Source organism: Amyelois transitella, chromosome 8 (genome assembly GCF_032362555.1).
Source record: "Amyelois transitella isolate CPQ chromosome 8, ilAmyTran1.1, whole genome shotgun sequence".
Taxonomy (NCBI): domain Eukaryota; kingdom Metazoa; phylum Arthropoda; class Insecta; order Lepidoptera; family Pyralidae; genus Amyelois; species Amyelois transitella.
The window spans coordinates 5,769,813-5,790,122 of record NC_083511.1 but is presented as its reverse complement, the minus strand read 5'-3'; the positions used below and the strand labels follow the sequence as shown (position 1 = coordinate 5,790,122).

At 36.3% G+C, this 20,310-nt stretch overlaps 2 protein-coding genes across 3 annotated transcripts in view; one reads left to right on the top strand and one right to left on the bottom strand.

The window, feature by feature from the left end:
- LOC106135458 (early growth response protein 3) overlaps window positions 1-8,704 on the top strand; it is a 36,243-nt gene extending 27,539 nt beyond the window's left edge. The window contains exons 1-2 of one of the 2 annotated variants that reach the window (XM_060945427.1): window positions 2,561-2,848; window positions 4,634-8,704. In XM_060945427.1, coding sequence (XP_060801410.1) covers window positions 2,650-2,848; window positions 4,634-5,568 — 1,134 coding nt within the window. In that variant the 5' untranslated portion in view covers window positions 2,561-2,649 and the 3' untranslated portion in view covers window positions 5,569-8,704. Of the gene's footprint in view, window positions 1-2,560; window positions 2,849-4,633 lie in introns of those variants that run through there. The other variant, XM_013335755.2, reaches the window with a different exon arrangement.
- A 2,195-nt stretch (window positions 8,705-10,899) lies between these two features.
- LOC106137080 (protein TAPT1 homolog) lies at window positions 10,900-20,298 on the bottom strand. Its single transcript, XM_060945426.1, has 10 exons — window positions 19,997-20,298; window positions 19,650-19,914; window positions 18,617-18,930; window positions 18,082-18,179; window positions 14,652-14,890; window positions 14,353-14,541; window positions 13,997-14,146; window positions 13,798-13,906; window positions 13,539-13,682; window positions 10,900-12,923 (listed from the first exon to the last, which is right to left on the bottom strand). Exons 1-10 carry the CDS (start codon window positions 20,118-20,120, stop codon window positions 12,768-12,770), a joined length of 1,788 nt encoding a protein of 595 aa, XP_060801409.1. The 5' UTR covers window positions 20,121-20,298; the 3' UTR covers window positions 10,900-12,767.
- Window positions 20,299-20,310: the final 12 nt, after the last annotated feature.

The window sequence follows — 20,310 nt, the reverse complement described above, 5'->3', positions numbered from 1 at the left end:
GTATAATTATATGAGATGACACTTACTTTGACATAGCGTGACACTTCACGCGACTGACACAATCTAATAAAAACATTAAAATTGTCAGCACTGCTACTGACGCCTATCATGTTCAAAATAGTCAAAAGAAATTGTGAAACGGACAGTCATATAAACTTTCAAGCAAACATCTTCAACGCGCTAACTGCCAGTTTACTAGATACTTCAGCCAAGTTGTAACTACAAATAACAAACGAAATGGTCTCAAGACAAAAATAGTCCACGCCGACGTACAGAAGCAACGCGCCGAAATAGCATCCCGCCTCCGAAGTTCGAACCAAAACTAGTCAAGTTAAAATTAGAACCGATTCTCTCAGGGACGTTTTCATCCCGTGATTCACCTGCTGGAAACTCGATTGTTCGCATTTTACGTCAATCGGTTGCGTGGTGTTTACGAGCAAAACGGCAGTGCGCGGGAGCGTCAGCTGATGGCCAGGAATAGCCCTGACATCGCGGCCACGCTATGCCGCCTGCGCCCGCGCACCCACAAATAGCGTGCTATAATTAGATGTCGGTGAAATCGTGGGTTTGTTATTTTTCTTTATCGTCTCTGTTACGCGATAATTGGGTTAGCGGCTGCATGTGGGCCTGATCGGGCGTCGGCGTGTCTCGCCCAGCCGGGCTGCCACCGCGCACCTTGCTCCGGCCATTGTCCTGACGCCTCCCTTGAACATAATCGGCAGCCGTATCTTTATAGTAAATATGCATGTGCAAAGTAAAACTGATAAAAACTCCAAATCACAAGTACCTCTCCCCTTCATCCATGTGTCGTGTTGCACTCTCAACATCTTTGGGATCTTACAAGAGTACCTAGGTGGAATTGCATAGTTATCTCTGATATCTAACTCGAATGCTTGCACAACACAGACAAGAATAATTATAAAGGTTTAAAAAACATGTTATTGAAACACGAACTTGAGGAAACTAATCAGACAGAAATATTGCGAGATTTTACAAATTACAAAGGCTGCGATGATAAGGCATGATCGCAACAACAGTAAAGACACCGAGGAAAGCCAAGAAAGCTATGGAATGTTGAAAATCTATGAATGGCTGGGAAAATAGAGGTATCATTTACAGGAGTCAGACAAGCCAAAACATTAGAGAATAATTGAGGCAGCCATGACCCATAAGTCACAAGCAGTATAATATTGAAAAAAAAAACAACAAAAATGTGTCATACACGAAATTCTTAACTTGTTTTACAAAGGCGATAGTTGTCTTGAATTATTGTGTCAAAAAAGGTTTACACGCAAATTAATACCGGCTCCTATTAAGTATCTTGATTATATAAACGACCGAGAAATGACAAGTGTTTCATGACGATTTAGGATCATGTTTTTCAGGTTTAATTTTTAATATACCTACATTTCACATCTTTACGTTACGGCCATGTTTACCAGCTGTCGCTCCGGGTTAAATTCCAGTTGGAATCAAAATCGCCGTTGTTAGTTTTGCCAATATTTGTTTAATGTTCTTGGACAAGCATCTAATGTTGAAATGTTGTAGAGTGTTTCTATCCCAGATATAGGTACCTCAGTGATATATTATCTCAGAAAGGTTTCCAAGAACTTTTTACTTTTGGGAGGTTTCATAGAAAACGATTTAGGCATAAAGGGATTTTGGAATTTATTAAGGTTGCGAGACCTTGTGCAGAAGCTTGATGTTCCGGAGGTATTGAATAATTTAAATAGAGATAAAAATTTCATGATAGAAGATATTCATATTTATTTATTTGCCGACTAAGTGTAGATACCTACAGTATAATATAATATTTCCAACAAAGTTGGAACACATAATAAAAGTAGGTAGGTACTTGTTGACCATTGTAATATTAGTCTGATTTTGTCAAGGCTACATAGGCGTCCACTCGCTATCTTACGCCGAGTAAGCCATTATTGTAAACCAACACTTACCTAACAATGCACTAATTTGATTTAATCATACATCAAACTACATCTTATTTATTATAAAAAATTTGTACGCACTGAATAGCACTTATGTTGAACTAAAGAAAATACATTTTAAGTCCTCCGAAGATATTTCCCACATTTTAATTTGCAACTGCTTACTGCAACTTTCAAAGTTAAGCGGACCTGTCCCTATTACACTTTAAAGAGGACGTTATAACTGTAATTAAACATAACACATACTAATCTCGATCGCCGTAAATCATAAATCAAAGAATATTATCAGTGTCTGTCAATAATATTGAAGAAAAAAAGTACATTAGAATATATGCAAACAAGCAAGTTTGGGAGGCTGGCACGCGCTATTGAATGGAGCGGGCGCGAGCAAGGTGGCCTCGAGAACCGAGGAGATGGAGGCTTCGCAGACGCCCGGGGGGCGGCGGGCGGCGGCGGGGCGGCGCGGGCGGTGGGCGGCGTCAGGCGGTGACGTCAGCCTCGGGGGGGCAACTCGCAGCGCGATTGGCGGAGATGCGCGCGCCGCTACCGAATATGGGACTGCGGCTCCATTGATAAAACTGCGACGCGGGGTCGCGCGGCGCCAGTCCCCTTCGCACCGGCCGCGCGAGAGGCCGTCTTCACGCTGGCGTTGTACGTGATTCCGTTCGGCCAGTGGGCCGAGGAGCAGGTCGTGCCGGACGGGATGGGCACGGACGCGGAGCCCCCGACCGGCCCGCACCTGCTCTCCTTAGCCGACATGGGAGCCCTAGGATTCGACTGTGCTCTGAAGCCTGCGCCGGCGCTCACCCCAGGTGGTACGCCCGCCGACCTCAACACGCCAGTCACCACTTCGGATCTGCCCGCCTTCTTCCCGAGCCTTTTGGAACCACCACCTATATCAGGTGCGCTTACGCTCCGTCGACTTCGTGCCCTATACCGCTCCCGCGGGTTTGCACACTGCGCCGCCGGGATCCGTAGGCGGGAATGGATCGCGCCGCGCAATTCATTGATAACGTTGTAAATAAACATACTTTCTCGTACAACCGTCCTTCGCGATTTTAAGTGCACTCCTAGTTAAATTTCATTACCACGATTTCACTCCACTTGTTGGTTCTAAGATTGAGTGTTCGTTGATAAAGTGAAATGGAAAGTTCACCGCCCCGCGTCATATGGTCGGATCGATACAGAAGCCGCCTGGAGCTTCAGTGTACTTTTGCCGTCGGTTTTTAAATTCAGTCAATCTGATAGCAATTCGTTAATTCAGGTGAAGTAGTGCAAATTGTGCTGACACCTACAAAAGGTTTTAAACGGGTAAATATACTAGAAGTAGAACTAATGAAAAAAAATATATAAATTTCAGACATACCTATGTATCTTGACATTAACTTGTAAAAACTTGCATTTGACATTTCGGGGGATTTTTCATATCTAATATCGCAGTAAATTTAATTACGTATCTATATAATGATCGAAAAATATTTTCCTTTTTTTTATCAGTGTGGCGCATTTCTTTATGAAAATTTAATAATTAGAATATAAAAAAAAATATTGGTACCTATGCATAAAAAATTAATATTTTTTTTGTTTTTATAATGCCTCTTAATTGTAATGTAAAATAGGCAGTTTTAAAGAAAAGGGTATTTAGTACTTAGGAACATACTTTAATATAGCTTGAAAAAAGTTTGTATAGAGCATATTTGAACATCTTTATAAAAAATACTTAGTTTAGCTTACAGGAAAAGGAAGATAGTTTTTATATAAAAACGGAAGGAACTATTTATTTTAAAGTTGCGTCGATTTTCAATTACGGATTTATCAAAATGTTTCTCTGAAATTTTTTGAAGCAACCTGTCACTATTTTCAAGATTGTTCGCTCTGTATACCCCGAATTTATATAGACGTGACTATATGTATGTATTCATATTTTTTACAGACATTTTGCAGAACATGATTTTTCTGATCTCGCAATACGTATGTCCATGAACAGATAGGTAATTACGATACGGTATCAGCGTCCGGGACAGCTTATCGTGCCAGGACCTCCATTGACTTCCGGTTACAAGCTAATATTATGAACAACATTAACGCCTAATAAAAACATTTAAATCTTTTAGATTTTTTTGTAAATTGAACTAAATTGTTAAGATTTGTATATTATTCTAATGTATCTTCAATAGAGAACCCTTATATTTGTTACAATGTCCAAAAAATTTACAACCTAACTATTGCTAAAGTTCTGTTGTTAATTTACTGTTGCAATGTATTATAATTAATCAGTGGAACTCCATGGGAATGTGTAATGTAACTACTATCTACCTGCCTACTGTATGCCAAGTATACAAAAAGACTAACTAAATATGAGGCATTCTGCCCCAGATTTAAAAAAATGTAGACTACAAATTTCTACTTAGTTCGTTTAACGAATTTATTAATTGCTTCAATTTTGTTGTATTACGTATATTACTTATACATTCAAATAATATCGTAGTTAACTTTATTCAATGCAATTCACTCGATTCGTCATAAACCTACCGTCAAGTACCTACGTAAATCAGAAATTACACGCCTTCCTGTTCAATTCAAATTCCTGCCCGGGCATTTGTACTTAAATTTTGAATAACAACATTGGGACCTTATAATTAAAGTTTTATGCGCCGGTATTCATAAGATACATATTCTTGTTTCAGGTACATTACCTGGTGATGAACTATCATTGGGGTGCTCCCCTAGGCGACACAAGCATGAAGCATCGCTGTCGCCCGGCGCACGCGCAGAGGATGCCAGTAATGCGTCGAGCGCGAGTGCTTCATTGTATGGCCCATCTACCGGCACTACTAAACGTGCCCCTTCACCGCCTCTGCAGTGGCTGATCCCTTCGGCCCCCGGAGCTGGAGGCGTTGAAAAATACTTTCAACAAGACTATGAGGAACGCGTTGAACTACTCCCGCCCGAGTGCCAGCCTTCTTACTGTCCGCAGCCGCAGGCATGCCCGGCGCCTCAACACTGCGAATACAGACCGCCGCCACCTCAGCCGCAACCGCAACACTCTTGGGAGTCTCAAGAATACGCGAGTGCACCGCAACCCACACCTGGGCCTTCCGGTTTGCCAAAACGCGAGCCCTATCCGAGCCCGAGTGGAGCACCAGTGCAACTCGCAGAGTACAACCCTTCAACGAGCAAAGGACACGAAATCCTATCGCAAGTGTACCAGCAAAGCACGCAACCATTGAGGCTAGTCGCTGTGAAGCCGCGGAAATATCCTAACAGGCCGAGCAAAACGCCCGTCCATGAACGACCATACGCGTGTCCTGTCGACGGTTGCGATCGCCGATTCTCACGGTCTGACGAATTAACGCGGCACATTCGCATTCACACCGGACAGAAGCCGTTCCAGTGTCGCATATGTATGCGTTCCTTCAGCAGGTCGGATCATTTGACGACCCATGTGCGGACCCATACGGGAGAAAAGCCCTTCGCATGCGATGTTTGCGGCCGCAAATTTGCGCGTTCAGATGAAAAGAAGCGACACGCTAAAGTGCATTTGAAGCAGCGGCTGAAAAGGGAGCGCGGCGGTGGTGGCCCGGCGCACCACCACGAACCGCACTCGCACGCGCCGCTCTAGCAGGCAGACCTCGCGGCCGCACCCTCGCCCGCACATTCCAGTGACGGCGGTGATGCGTCCGCGACCACCTACGAGACCTCAGAGTCTGATTAAATGAACTTTATACCTTCACGCTGAAGTTATCAAATAATTTCATCGCATAAGTGTTAATGAATGGTCTTTAACGAAGCTTTATTAACTCTACAGTTTGTAAATTCACTGAAATTTATATATATATAATATATATAGGTATATATATATATCTTTTTATACGTATTCGTAATTAATGTAAGAATGAGCTCGTTGTATTTATTTAGATAGGTAGATTAATTGAATGAACATGATTGGGATCAAACGTGATTACCTACGAAGTGATGCGGCCTAATGACCAGTACCCGCAACTACGTACGTTTGCAAAGTGTGAGGATCCATGCATCTGCGCAGGCAACTTTTCTAAAGTTTTACCATACTATCGTCTTGAACGTAGCGAAAACATATCTGTCTGTCTGACGATAGTACATAGTTAAAAGTACTCTTCTAAAATTATGAGTGAATGTGTTGATTGTGATCGTAAATAAAGTGATACATTTACAAAAGAGCCCAATCGCAGGTAATTGCAAGGCAAAGGACGTGTACATCGCGAAAAAAAATTATATCGAACCAAATTACCGAATATTAAGGTACAGCTGTCCGCAGTACACCTTTGGCCACGATTACCTTTTGAGGATTCTTGGTAGACTAAATAATATTCTTATACTTGACAACTAACGTGAAACTGTGCCATTAATTTAACTTTACAACGTGCCACTGCAATTTTATTTTAATACGTACTAAGTGTAACACGACTGCTAAATAAGGGATAACTTATAATTATTTTATTATATTTCTAGTCGAATTGAAGTAAAAATGGGAGTGTGAGATTGTCGGCTATTGTTAATATTTTTTTTTATATCTATCTCTTTTGTATAAAAATAGAACATTATTTAGTTCTAGACAGCAGCTGTCTTTCTTGCTCAAATGATTCATTTTAACAAAATTTGCTCAATTTATCTTTTCTTTTTACGAAACTATTAACATTCTTACTTTTTATACCTCCGTTACCTATATTTATTATCGTTGGTCTTGAGAGCTCTCTTTGCATTATCGCACTTGTTATTCTACTGTTCACTATCCTATTCTTACCCAGTGGCATATACATATTTTTGTAACGTGCGTATTATAGACTAATCTAGTTATAGTGTCTGGCGGTAAATTATGATCTCTTAATCAATATTAATTATTTCGAGTACCTATAGTGAAGTCTCTTTATTTATAATACTCATAAGTTTTGTAGATATAAATTACCTGTAAGATTGGTTTCTAAAGTGTAGAATCAGTTACTGTGATTATGTTTTTTAACGTTCCTGTAGATGGGAATAAAGCGGCCAGTAACTGGCTTTTACGGGTTTTCCCACAACGATAGCGTACCTGTGTTGGCCAGTCTACCCTGACCAGACCCCTTTGGCACGGTCTAATTTACGACAACTTATTGGTAATCTCGTTGTGAAAGAAAACCCTGTCGTTTAATAAAAACTCATTCGCAATCATGTAGATACCCATTATAGATGTGATTTTATTTCATTGTAAGTACAAAATTGTGCACAACCAGATGTTTTATAAGTGAATGTTAGATTTAAAATTGCCTTTAATGATACATTCTATTGTAATTACTAGTTTCATGTGTTGAATCACCATGTTATTCATCTTTATTTTAGAATAAGATGATGTTTTGGAAACAAATGTGCAATCGCAAGAAATAAAAACCAATAGCAATTGTTACAATGTCATCACCAAACAAGCAGTGATAAATACACAACAGGGTGAGCCTTTCAATAATGTTGGTCGTTATGAATTTAAGATATCGGACAATAATATTACTAACTCGCTGGACTTGGGAACGAAAAAAACAATTTCGAATTTGTATAACATAATAGTATCTAGTCCTACTCTGGAAGAAACGCACAAATTTTAGTGTAAAAAAGACTTATTCCAATTGGAACACCCGTATCCCAACAGTAGGCAGCTGTATCTTACTGATGCTTTTGTTGGACAAAAATAAAAGTAAATATTAGTCCACGTAAATCAACTGTGCTCCTGATGTACCGTTCTTAGAATAGACTAGGTGCCATTCATACGGGTACCCTAAGTGCAATAAGTCTAACAAAAATTCTAAAACCTAATGATATCGTTCCCAGTAGTTCAGCTTTCAATATTGTTGCATAAAGTGCAGGAACTTTGTGACCTGTACTCGTGTTCGTCAGTAAAACTAACGCGACCATACATTTCTGTACATGGCAAGATTGTTCGAGTTTATAATGTTTTTACTGTTATACAGAGACGAAGTCTCCGATAGGCAAGGCTAGCGTAGATAGGTTTTTAAATAAAACATGTTAATCAAACGAGTGACAATTGAAACGGAGAAGACTAAATTCTAAACTTTTACGTAATGTTGCATCGCGTTAAAGTTATTGATATACGATGTTTGTTTAGGAAGCGAGTTGAATTGCGACTTGCCGCTTGTTGGAGGGTCGCAATCCTCTCGTCGCGCGACCAGTGTCCAAGAAACGAAGTTTTACATTGTTAGGTGCGTAACAATCAGCGTTGCGATAGAGTGCATCATACCTATCACATCTCATGTTACTATCTAGATCTTAGCGAATTTTTCTAAAACGAATACCGATTTATATCATATAAACTATCATGGTTTACATGATATAGTGTTCACATGATACCTAGAAAATGGGTGCGAAATCTTAACGAATTTTTGTAATTACGGTTATTATTTTAAGCCATCTTTCTATTTCACCAGAGTGAAAGATGTTGTTGATGTTCTAAAATATGTTTAGCATAAGTAAGTAGCTATTGTTAAATCTCACTAATTTTTACTAAATTCTATTTAATATATTTGTAAATACACTGACTAAATTTCGATTTAATGTGTATATAAGAGAAAAAGAAATTTTTATTAAATATGAAAATCACCTAAGGTGCGAAAATACAAATTGTTGACAACTGAATTTCGGAGTTTGATTACCCTTTCCTATTAACAAATAGAAATCTACACATGCGCTTTGGAAGCAGTAGTAGTTATAATTAGATTTAAGTGATGTGACGTCAATAAGTGATACCTTGAATCCAATTTTGAAAATAAATCTATTCTATTCTAAAATTAACAGTGATCAGAAAAGAAATATCTACTAGTACAAAAAATATTTTAGGAACATATTTCATGCTTACATAATTAAAAAAAAACTGTTTCGAAACTTCAAACAGTATAGTTGGCAACAATATATACCAATAGTTAAAATTAAAGAGACAAACAACTATTGGCACCTTGCATTAAGCGTTTCTTGTTTGTATTTTTAAACTGCGTTCGATTATCCCAACCTATTTCTAGAAGCATATTATTTAATGTGTGGTTTCCGGCACCATTAGAAAAGAAGGAATAGGACCACACCATCTCTTTCCCATGGATGTCATAAAAGGCGACTAAGGGATAGGCTTATAAACTTGGGATTCTTTTTTTAGGCGACAGACTAGCAACCTGTATTATTTTGTATTGTAGGTACTATTTGAATCTCAATTCAATCATTAAGCCAAACAGCTAAACGTGGCCTACCAGTCTTTTTAAGGCTGTTGGCTATGTCTACCCCGCAAGGGATATGGACGTGATTATGTGTATGTATGTTTATTATTTAAAATAGTTAATTTTTAGCAAACAAATAAACATTGACGACCAACGGCTGTAAATTCAATTATTTCTTTTAATATTCTTTATTTTGCCGTCGACTTATAAAACAATCTTGTGGTAATTTTGCCATCAGAGATACTTTAATTCAAGTTTATTCACTGAGAACATTAATAATAGACAAATTGAGTATCAATTACCTTTTGTTTATTCAAACGAAAAGTATTATGCATTATAACGCAAAACGAAAATTAAAATACCCTAGTTGATTATTTGGAGTAGGTAAGTAGATATAAGGTCGGTAGGTTTAGGTTATATAGGCCTATGTTAACCATATAAACGTATTGTTTTTGCTTTGACGTGAATAGCCTATCATAAGTAATGGAAATACCATCACAGAATATACGTTCAGAAGAAAAAACAAATATCCTAAGCATATTTTCGTCTAACAATAAATTAGGGAAACAAAAAATTTACACGGATGAGAAAAAATGTGTGAGTTCTTAACCAGATTTGAAGTGTATATAAGTACATAACGAGAATAAATGTGCGGCAACTGCCGAAAGGTCTATAGCAAATACCTACTGCAACCGAGGGTGAAGCAGAACAGAGTTAAAAAAGTTAGACAGGGTCAAACTTTATGGACCTAAATCCAAATTGCAGATCGTCTTGAAAAAAGGACATGTTTCTCATAAAATCTTCTTCTTTCTTACCGGTCCGTAATCATCATGAATGTATGAAAAAATTAGTATCTACACTATTACGCACCATTTCAACTTTGATATAGCAGTTCTACAAGGTGATTGCTAACTGACAAAGTGTAAACTCAATCAAAACTATTCCTATTTAGGCTCGTACCACAAATTTCATAGTTTCTCAATGAAATCAGAATCAGAATAAAGAATAAGAAAGTTTTAAAAGTCGTAAACCTGATAGTAGCGACATCTTTGAGCAGAGTTTAGTATAAAAATGTTCGTCACAAGCTCATAGCAAATGAAAAGCAACAGCAGCATAAACCAGCTACGTGCAAAAGCTTGTACCTACAGCTACACATCATAGCAAGCAGATAGCAATTAAAATAACAAGATTTTTACCTTCATTGTTTCCTCAGGTAGTTTGAAATAGATGGCACTAGTTACAACAACCGATTTGTTTTGTTTTATATTAAATTAAATAAATTAATCATAACAATGTATTCTCTCATTTTGTCGTCCACATTTATATTTAAATTCTTAGTTTGGACAATTGCGAATTTGACGTTTGAAATATCCCTTATCAATGAATTTCAATTAAAATTTTTACATGTTATACCCCTTTCTGTAAGGCTTTTCCTTTGTTTACTCTTTTTACCAAAGAAATAAAGTGAAAAGGAAGTATTTCAAGTTTTATTTTTTAGGTTTATAGATAATGTAGTTGTAATTATACGTTAATTGTGCTATAGAATACGTGCTAGTGTATCTACAAATAAAAGCCTATTTGAAAAAAAAAACTTTTTCGGACTGTTTCCATATGATTTTAAGAAATACTGGGCATGGGCGTCTTATTAGTTGCCCGAAAAGAAAGGAACTCAAAATAAACTTAAAAGTATTAAATGTTAGGGTTAATGAACATTTAAAAAACAAAACGAAAATAAAACAGGATATAAATTTAATAGCAAAGTACTTACTTAAAAAGCACGTGTCTGACACGGCACAACCGATTGCTTAATATTGATGATTTAATCATAATTAATAAGGACTAAATTCTGAAGTACATATGTACCTTCTTTAAATTAATAAATATAATATAAAAACCAAGTTAATTCAGTGCAACGAACGACCATCCTACATTACATAAATTAAATAATTAGAAAAGCTGAATCTTCACAAAACTTGGAACTTTTGCAATAATAATAATAAACAAGTCATTTGTAATAATATATTATCTAAGAACAATCACATTACTTTGTCATTTATTTTTGAGAATTTCAAACCATTCAAACTCACAGTTATCAGTCTTTAAATATGAAGCTAAATTTAGTAGCATATATTATACTAAAATATAGTCAAAATTATCTCATTAAAAAGTTAATTAAGGCTAGCACCGACCGATACCGATTATATTTAGTAACTTTTTATCCGTGTTTCCACAACAACAAAACGTAAACTTATTTCATTAGTTTACAGAAACTTATTTCAGATTAATCTATGTAAAATTTGCAACAAATAAAAATTATAACCTTACAGTGATCTTAATGAAAATTCTGGAAGAAAAGAACAAGTATAAAACAATAAATATATTTGAAAAAAAAAACAATGAACAAGAAATCCATACTATAACAATATAACATAACGAAGGAAAGCTCAGCGACCCGGCAATCAGCATGAATTACACACAAATAAATTTAAAAAATACTTTTGCAACTACCAAGCAACTTTTTATAGCATCAAATGTTTCAAGTGAGTTACAGTTGTAACTATCAATTACCTAAGTACTATCTACATCTGAAATATACAGACAATACGAGTGTATGAATATGAATAATTGTATTATTATGCTGGTTTAGGAAGCCCATATTCCACATGACAAAAAAAAATCCTTATGTTAAGTGATTCAGTATTTCATCCCAACACTTGTAATAAACACTAAACATATTCCAATTTACATTTAACAAAATTACATTAATCAATAAAAAGATTAAATGCTATTTCACTTGTCTGAATTAGTTACTGAATCATTTTAGGACGTCTGAATTCAGCCAAGTAAAAAAATACATCTTGGATGCCCGCTATTTCTTTTCTCTCGCGTAGATTAACAAATTCAATAAAGGGAAAGACTAATACTTGAGTAATTGGCTAGCCGCCTGACACTATCTCTGAAACTCAATACCTTCATCAGACCATCAGCTAAACCTAGGTCTTCGCGATTGGCTTGAGGTTTTGTCTATCTCGTATGATAAAGACGTGATATGTGTGTGTAAATGATATGAACTTTTCAATAACATAATGAATAATGCTAAGATTTGTTCGCACCTTTGTGACTACCAAATCAAACAACAACCAACAACTATTTATATCAGCGAAGTTCGTGACACATAACATACAGATATTGATAAACTTCATAACATTATGCAAATTAAAATCACTTTAAAAATCGACGTCTAACAGATTCTTGGTCATGAGAAAAATCTGGAAATCTAATTCGTCTGGCCAAATGGAGGTACCCGATTAATGAAAACACTTACAATCCATTCAGTAGACTAGAAGAAAGGCTAGAATCATAAGCCATAGACACCCATAAGCTTACAACAGAAATTTCGACATATCTAAACTAACACTAATATAAAAATATACCTTTTGTGTTCAATACATGCTTCACGCATCCAATCACCAATCACAAACTCCTTATTTGTGGGGTACGATGGCATTTGACGGGGGAGGGGGGGTGGGGGGGAGTCTTATATTATCTGTTAATACTTAGTTCCACGCTAGAACTGCAGCATGCAGCACGTATGCTACGTCGTCTCTTCATAGTGTTCTTCAGCTTTGACCAGGTTTGGTTCGGACTCTGAACGCCGTTTCAGCCCTTCTGCGTCGGGTTCTAATGGCAGTTCCGCGGGGGCTGGGGGGGCGGCCGCTTTGATGTCGGGGGCGCTGCGAGACAAGTCCGCCTAGACAACAAAATTTGTCATGAAAATTATATATAAACTTTTAAGATCTAGAAATACGATACGATATGGTGGCCGTGAGAAATGCGCGATGCGCGATGAACAGGTTAAATTCCTACCTCGGCCATGTACCAATGACTCTTTTCTGAGTTATCTTGATTAGTTTGTGTGCTAACTGATGGTCTTACGGTAAGGGAAAACATTGTGACAACACAAACACCTACACATTCAGACAACTAGATGGGTAACTATGATTCAATAGGTATGAGTAATGTTTTCCTGCACATGTTTCGGAATCACTTCATGGAAATAACCTAATTCACCCAACCAAATCAAACCAAATTAAAGGTCTAAGGATTGAGGATGAGAGAGAGAGACTTTACTGTAAATTTCTGAAAATATATGTAGGGTACAAGTGACAGAACGCAAGCAATGTGTATATAATAGAATGGATATTTTGCATTGGATGTTTATCTATGTATGTTTGTTACTACCATAGCATAGTTGAGTTTCTCATAACACAAGTCTCAAACTAAGGACTTTCTTAGCTATTTGTGTAATATGTTATTTGGTTTGTAAAAACTTATTTGTTTCATGGTAAGTAAACGTAGAACTTGCCAGTTCAGGCTCCAGGTAGTCTCCCGACTCTTGCTTGACCTGTGCATTCATTTTGTCGTTGAGATAACACACACCGTTGAGATCAATAGCACTGTTAGAGAAAATAGCGGCGGCTCCCACCGACGCGTCTACTAGCGGTTCAGTCTGAAATTAAATAGAAAATATTCAATTTTACAACTTTAGAAAATAACTGCCTTCTAAACCTTAATATATCTATGAAAACTTTGATGACAAACTATAAAATTAAACGGTAACATACTAAAATACCATCTTCCGGTATGAGGAACTTAAGCTGAGCAGGCTTTTTTGGGGGCACCACTTCTACTTCAGGACTTTTAAATACTTCTTTCACTACCTCTTTTTGCTCCCTAGAAATAAAATATACAATAAAAAATATCATTCGATCAAAAATGAAAATACTGATTAACAAAGGCTTACCCTAGACCTCTGAAACTTACTTTTTAGGTGTTGTATGATGGCTTTCATTCTTCTCCATCTGATGATGTGAAATCAAGTCGCAAGCCTTACCAAGGATTACTATAGAAACTAACACTCTTACACTTATTAGACATAAATAGGCTACGAATATAAGGAAGATTGCCGCAAATCTGTAACAGCAAATATTAAAAAAAAATTATACAAGAAATACCTACTACTCATAATACGCTACTGACCCTAGTGAGCTGCGATAAAATTGTATTTTTGGAAATCCATATTCTTGCAACAAGAAACAGGCAACAATACAAACAACATTCAGGAATTTTTAATATTCAAAGAGAAACATATTACGGTTATTTGCCGAGAATAAACTCACCCATCAATTTTGACGGCGTGAATGAGGACTCTAGTGATAACCACACCCAATGGAAGTGGTATGAAACCCATTCTGCGCGCCACTAGGTCTGAATGATCGCTGAATGCGTACTTCTGCCTCGTTTGGGCTACGTCATACGCCAGACTTATCGTGTATTCACGATACACTCCATAGGGGATTTCGTTAAATCTGTAAAAGGAAACGAACTAATTAAATAAGTTTAAATTTATACATTTTAATATTTATTAGTTTGGATAACAAATCATTATGACACATTCTATTTTCTGCAACCAAATTACCTTGTAATAAACGCATGCTTCACCCAATCGATGATAACTTCGAAAGTAAGAACCAGAACACAATCTGGCGCAAGGATCCAGAACCGTTCTTCCCTCCAAACATATTCCTTCATAGTCTGCAGAACTACTATGAACAGCAGCACTGAGAGATGCAGCCGCTCTCTCACATCACTACAAGATACTTGAAAGAGGTTATTTTTGTCAAATTTCTTGAACACACTCCCTTTTAATTCTACAAACTGGAAAAAAAGTCTTATTTAATGTTATACATTCACATTTGCTCATAAAACTATTACATCAAATATTCCTTAAGAAGCATCAGGGATCGTAGCAAGTGGAAAGATGTAGTAGATGTATTATGTATATGTCGTGGCCATATCACAGAATTGATCACTTCATGAAATACTCGGCCATTTCATGATCTGTTCACATTTCATGAAATGGCCAACTATCTTTTGACCACATCATGATGTCGCTTGACCAGATCATTGATAAAAAACAGTTTGACGATTTGATCAACGAAATGCGCAACCATTTCATGAAATGGCCAAGCTTGTTTGATCATATCGTAAAATAGTTACCGTAATTACCGACAGAGGCGCTAGGATTGCTTTGTTTACGCTTCAAAATGGCGGCCGCAATTGTTTGTTTGGTTGTAAATAAAAAAAATATTGAAATAAACGTGACAGAAAGTGAAAAAAACGAAGTTATGATGAAAAGGTAGTCGCATATTTCGCAAGCCACGTCACGCACGAAAAAAATTTCAAGAAACCCTGGAGTTTGGAACGAATTTCGCAGGTTAGTTCTTCACTTTTGATTTTATATAAACTACATTATTATTGATAAAATTTGAATTAAATATTATATGTTGCTTAACTACAGTGTTTGTCTTTTAATCTGACATTGTTTTAAACATGTCTCTTGTCAGAATATTTAAATATTTTTTGTTTTTGTTTTTAGGTTCTAAACCAAATAAAGAAGAGTAGGGTGACCACGCGAAAAAAGTCTATGGACTATTATTGACTCTCCAAATACGACATTTTGGAAACTGCGGAGGAAGAGTATCTTATATTCAAGAAAAAAGTATTTACGATTCTACTGTTCGGATGATTCCCATGTTTCTTTTTCATTCTTGTTTTTTTCAACATACAAATTTAATAATAATAAGTCGTAATACAATTTGTGATATAATATAGTGCCATCTTAATGTTAAGGGTCTAAATATAAGAATTCTTGTCTTGCCAAAGTTTTCTAGGACAATAAACAATTTTTCATACTAAAATTGTTGTATATATTTTTATTCTTACATTATTTCCACAAGTTCCCAGAATTTTCATAATTTCTGTCACTTGATAAACATATAAACAAATAGTTTATTTTTTATATTATTAAACCATAAGATAAATAAATAGTTTTCATATTAAAAATATTCTGAATATTTACTAAACATTTCATGGACACTCTCTTTTCATGATATGGCCAATCGTGACTTACGTGACTTAAGGTCCTATGTCCGGAGCTGGGGCAGAGGGCATCCACAGTCCAAGTGGCCAATCGTGCATGACCAAATCATTAAACGTATAAGATTTAACAATATGATCACCATTAGTTGGCCATTTCATGAAGTGTGAACAGATCATGAAATGCTCAAATATTTCATGAAATGATCAATTCTATGATATGGCCACGACATATATACGACGGCGACACTGAAAGTTTTTAGAACTGGCCATTTATTATTAATATAATAAAAAAATAAATTCGGATTTCAAAAATGGAACTCTTTAGCAATAATAATGAGTAAAAATTTCATTCAATTGTCATTATTTTTGCAATTTGGCGGCAAAGTGAAAATAATTCGTGCCAAAAATATGAATTTAACGCGAGAAAATTTTCGTGCAATGATTTTTTATGACTTTCGGTGTAAGTTAACTCAACAAGAAAGTTACAATAGACTTCGTTTGGCCTTTCATAATGAAGCCGCATCTCGTGCCACTGTTTACAACTGGTTCAATGAATTTAAACGTTTTCTAATCTCACCGATGATCTGCGTGAGGGACGGCCTTCTACGGCGACGACTGAAGAAAACATCAGTGTTGTGCGGCGTATGATAAAGGCTGACAAAAGAGTCTAGGCATTGGTATGCGCCAAATCCATAAAATCTTCCATGAACATTTAGAGGTCAGGAAGCTTTGTGCCCGGTGGATACCCCATAATTTGACTGAGGCCCAAAAACTCCGTCGTGTTAATTGGTGCCGTGATATGATTGAAAAATATAACGGAGGTGACTCAAATGCCGTATTCGACATACTTACGGGTGACGAAAGCTGGATTTATTGGTATGATCCAGAAACTAAAAGGCAGTCGGCCCAGTGGGTGTTTCCGTTCGAGGAGTTGCCCACAAAAGTGAAGAGATGTCGAAGTGTGGGAAAAAAGATGGTGGCTTCGTTCTGCGGAAGGACAGGCCATTACGCAACAATTGTTTTAGAGGATCAAAAAACAGTTAATGCAGAGTGGTACACCAATAATTTTTTTGCCACTTGTCTTTGAAAAAGTTCGGGAGAAACGACCTCGCAGCAGAATCCTCCTTCATCACGACAACGCCTCGGCGCATACAGCCAGGCGAACCATCGACTTTTTAGAGACATCAAATGTGGAATTACTGGGTCACCCGCCATGCAGCCCCGACCTTGCACCTTGTGATTTCTATTTATTCCCCAAAATAAAAGAAAAATTCCGCTGTAAACGTTTTGTGAACGCTGAGGAAGCAGTCGCTGCGTTTGCCGTCGAAGAGACACCTAAGGAAGAGTGGGCAAGGTGCTTCTCCCAATGGGTCCATCGGATGCAGCGATGTATTGACGTAAAGAGACACTATTTTGAAAAGATATAAAACTAATATTATAGCAGAATGCTCAGTTTTTGATTTTCTAAAAACTTTCAGTTTGACCCTCGTATGTATGATGTATTTCTAAGTTTTAACAAAGCTAAATTTTTCTTATTACATAAATCACTCAATAATTATTTATTTAAAACTTTATTGAGCCTCAATAGGTGAATTTAATGCTAATAGGATTCTTAATCAGTCAAACTTTAGAAAATAGCAAATATGAAATCTGGTGTCAATTTAAGAGTATAATGTGTGTGGCAACAATACAAAAAAGAATAAATCACTCCATCTCTTTCCCATGGATGTCGTAAAAGGCGACTAAGGGATAGGCTTACAAACTTGGGATTCTTTTTTAAGGCGATGGGCTAGCAACCTGTCACTATTTGAATCTCAATTCTATCATTAAGCCAAATAGCTGAATGTGGCCATTCAGTCTTTTCAAGACTGTTAGCTCTGTCTACCCCGCAAGGGATATAGACGTGACCATATATATGTAATGTGTGTACTACTAAGCTACTGAAATATATTCTGAAGAATACTCACATTATTGGACATCATAATAATCAGCAGACTCTTATTGTTTGAATTGAACGCCACATTAAGTGTTGTTGCTTGAAATAGCACTAATAGACTATGCAAAACTGATTATATTATGTTAAGAAAGAAAAGTTAAGAAATTGTGTTATCATAAAAATCTGTATCTAGTAATAATTTATTAATATCTACGACACAATGAAAACATTCATTGTGTCATTAAAAATTAGTATGAATAAGGATTCGCCAGCGGCTCCCGCCGTCTGAAAAATACCATCCGATGCCTATTACATACTTTATTATATACAAGCTTTTACCCCCAGCTCCGCCCGCGCGAATTTAACAAACAAATAAACTCACTTTAGCATTTATTATATTAGTTGGTAAGCAAATCACTATGATTTGTTTTGTTTACTTCTGGTCTGGATACTGAATAGAAATTATGAACCTAATATCAGGAAAGTAAACTACTAGGAAATGAAGATGTATTTATGAAACATGGAAGAAAGATTATTAGGGTGCATTTTACTTAGCAAAAGGATACAGACATAGGTCATGGCAAATATCAAATGGGGAATAACACCCAGATGTTCCCTCCTCCTGTCTCTTGGCTCTGTAGCAGTCCAGAACAAAGCATCAATGGTATCCTGTCCAAAAGCTGAAAACAATCTATCTCCTACTTCCAGCATGTTGTAAAAAATGTAGAGTTTCATTACACTTTGACTTTTCACCAAGTGATACATCATATTAGTGTCAATGTACCACATGAGGAAACTGCAAACTACTAGAATAAACCCCTTTAGGACATCACATGTCTCGGCAGGCTTCAATATACTTTTACGTGTGTTTGGATATAACCTGAAATTTTTTATTTTTATTTACATTCATTCTAAATGAAAAGTACAAGAAAAATCAACATGAAAGAAGTGCATTTTGCATATATCACTAGCTTTTACCTGCAGTACCGCCCATGTTTAACATTTTTTAAATGAAAAATTTTGAGATTTTTGATACATACTCTGGTGTAAGTGTAATAAAGGAAAAGGTAAAAATCCTTATTTTCACATCTTTTATAAAGTTGGGATTTGGGATATAATTAAGGATTGGTAAATTAATTATAGTACTAACATATAGAGTCACAGGTATTACATATTTCTTTAGATTCATATAAGAGTACAGTTTGGACAAATTATACAGATTGAATTAGCCACAAAGTAAGTTACGAGACATGTGTATCAAGATACTAACTCAACAAAATTTTATAACCAGCGGCCTGCCCTGGCTTTGCAAGGGTAGCATTTATAGATATAAACCCTCTTTCCAACATTTCAAAGAGCAACAAACCCTGTCCACCACTTTCCAAGACTAGAGTTTACATACAGACAGAGAAAACAGCGGGATTTTATAATATGTACCTAATGAAGTAATAATAAAAACTTATGTAGACAAACATCCTTAAAAGCCACACATCCAACATAGTTGAAGAAAAGGACAGCAAATACTGATAAAGGACATTGAAATAACTGCAATTTGTGTATGTGTGTGCGATGAAAAGGCAGAGGTAAAACTTTACTCACCCAAAGCACCTTCTAAACAGCCTATTAAAGAAAGACCAAAATGCCATTATAAATCTTAATGGCAAAAAAGTGTAAACAAACAAAAGTGAATCAGCACATTGAAAAAATCCATATGCCATAAACTTTTCCAACTCTTGGGGTATTTTAATAAAAGAATACACTTTTTCTCTTCGTGCCGAAAACCTTTCTTCGTCATGTTCCAGCAAATATCCACGCGTGAGCTCAACATGCAAAAACGTCAACAAAGAGGACGACTTTTCACCATCTGAAATTTTAATAATATTAGACGAGTACATCAGACTGCGCATGAGTGCGGGTAAAATAAACTAGCAAGAAATTAAACTCACCTTTAGTCTTCATTTCCTTTAAACACTTCGATTCAAAATTGTTTTCACCAGAGAAATGCTGAACATTTGCTAAAGGCTTAAAACGTAACCTTTTTGTGTGGTCTTTCAATTCTTCATTTTGCATTGTTAACGAGTTCCTGATATTTTTAAGAAAAGTTGACACATCAACAATAAACCTTTTACACAATTTTAACAATTTTGTCTATTAAGACAAAACAGTAACATACAATATAAAACTTTTCTAGATTTTCCAAATCTAACTCATTATTTGAGAGGGGAAAGAAATCACTTGGTGACAATGACAAACTGCCAGA

What these genes read in the sequence shown, in the direction of transcription:
- LOC106137080 (XM_060945426.1), bottom strand. Translation starts at nt 20,120, where the DNA reads ATGCAAAATGAAGAATTGAAAGACCACACAAAAAGGTTACGTTTTAAG. An exon ending in CACGCCGTCAAAATTGATGG is followed by an intron (nt 14,147 to 14,352) that starts GTGAGTTTATTC and finishes TTGCTGTTACAG; the next exon opens with ATTTGCGGCAATCTTCCTTA. An exon ending in TACCGGAAGATGGTATTTTA is followed by an intron (nt 13,683 to 13,797) that starts GTATGTTACCGT and finishes ATTTAATTTCAG; the next exon opens with ACTGAACCGCTAGTAGACGC.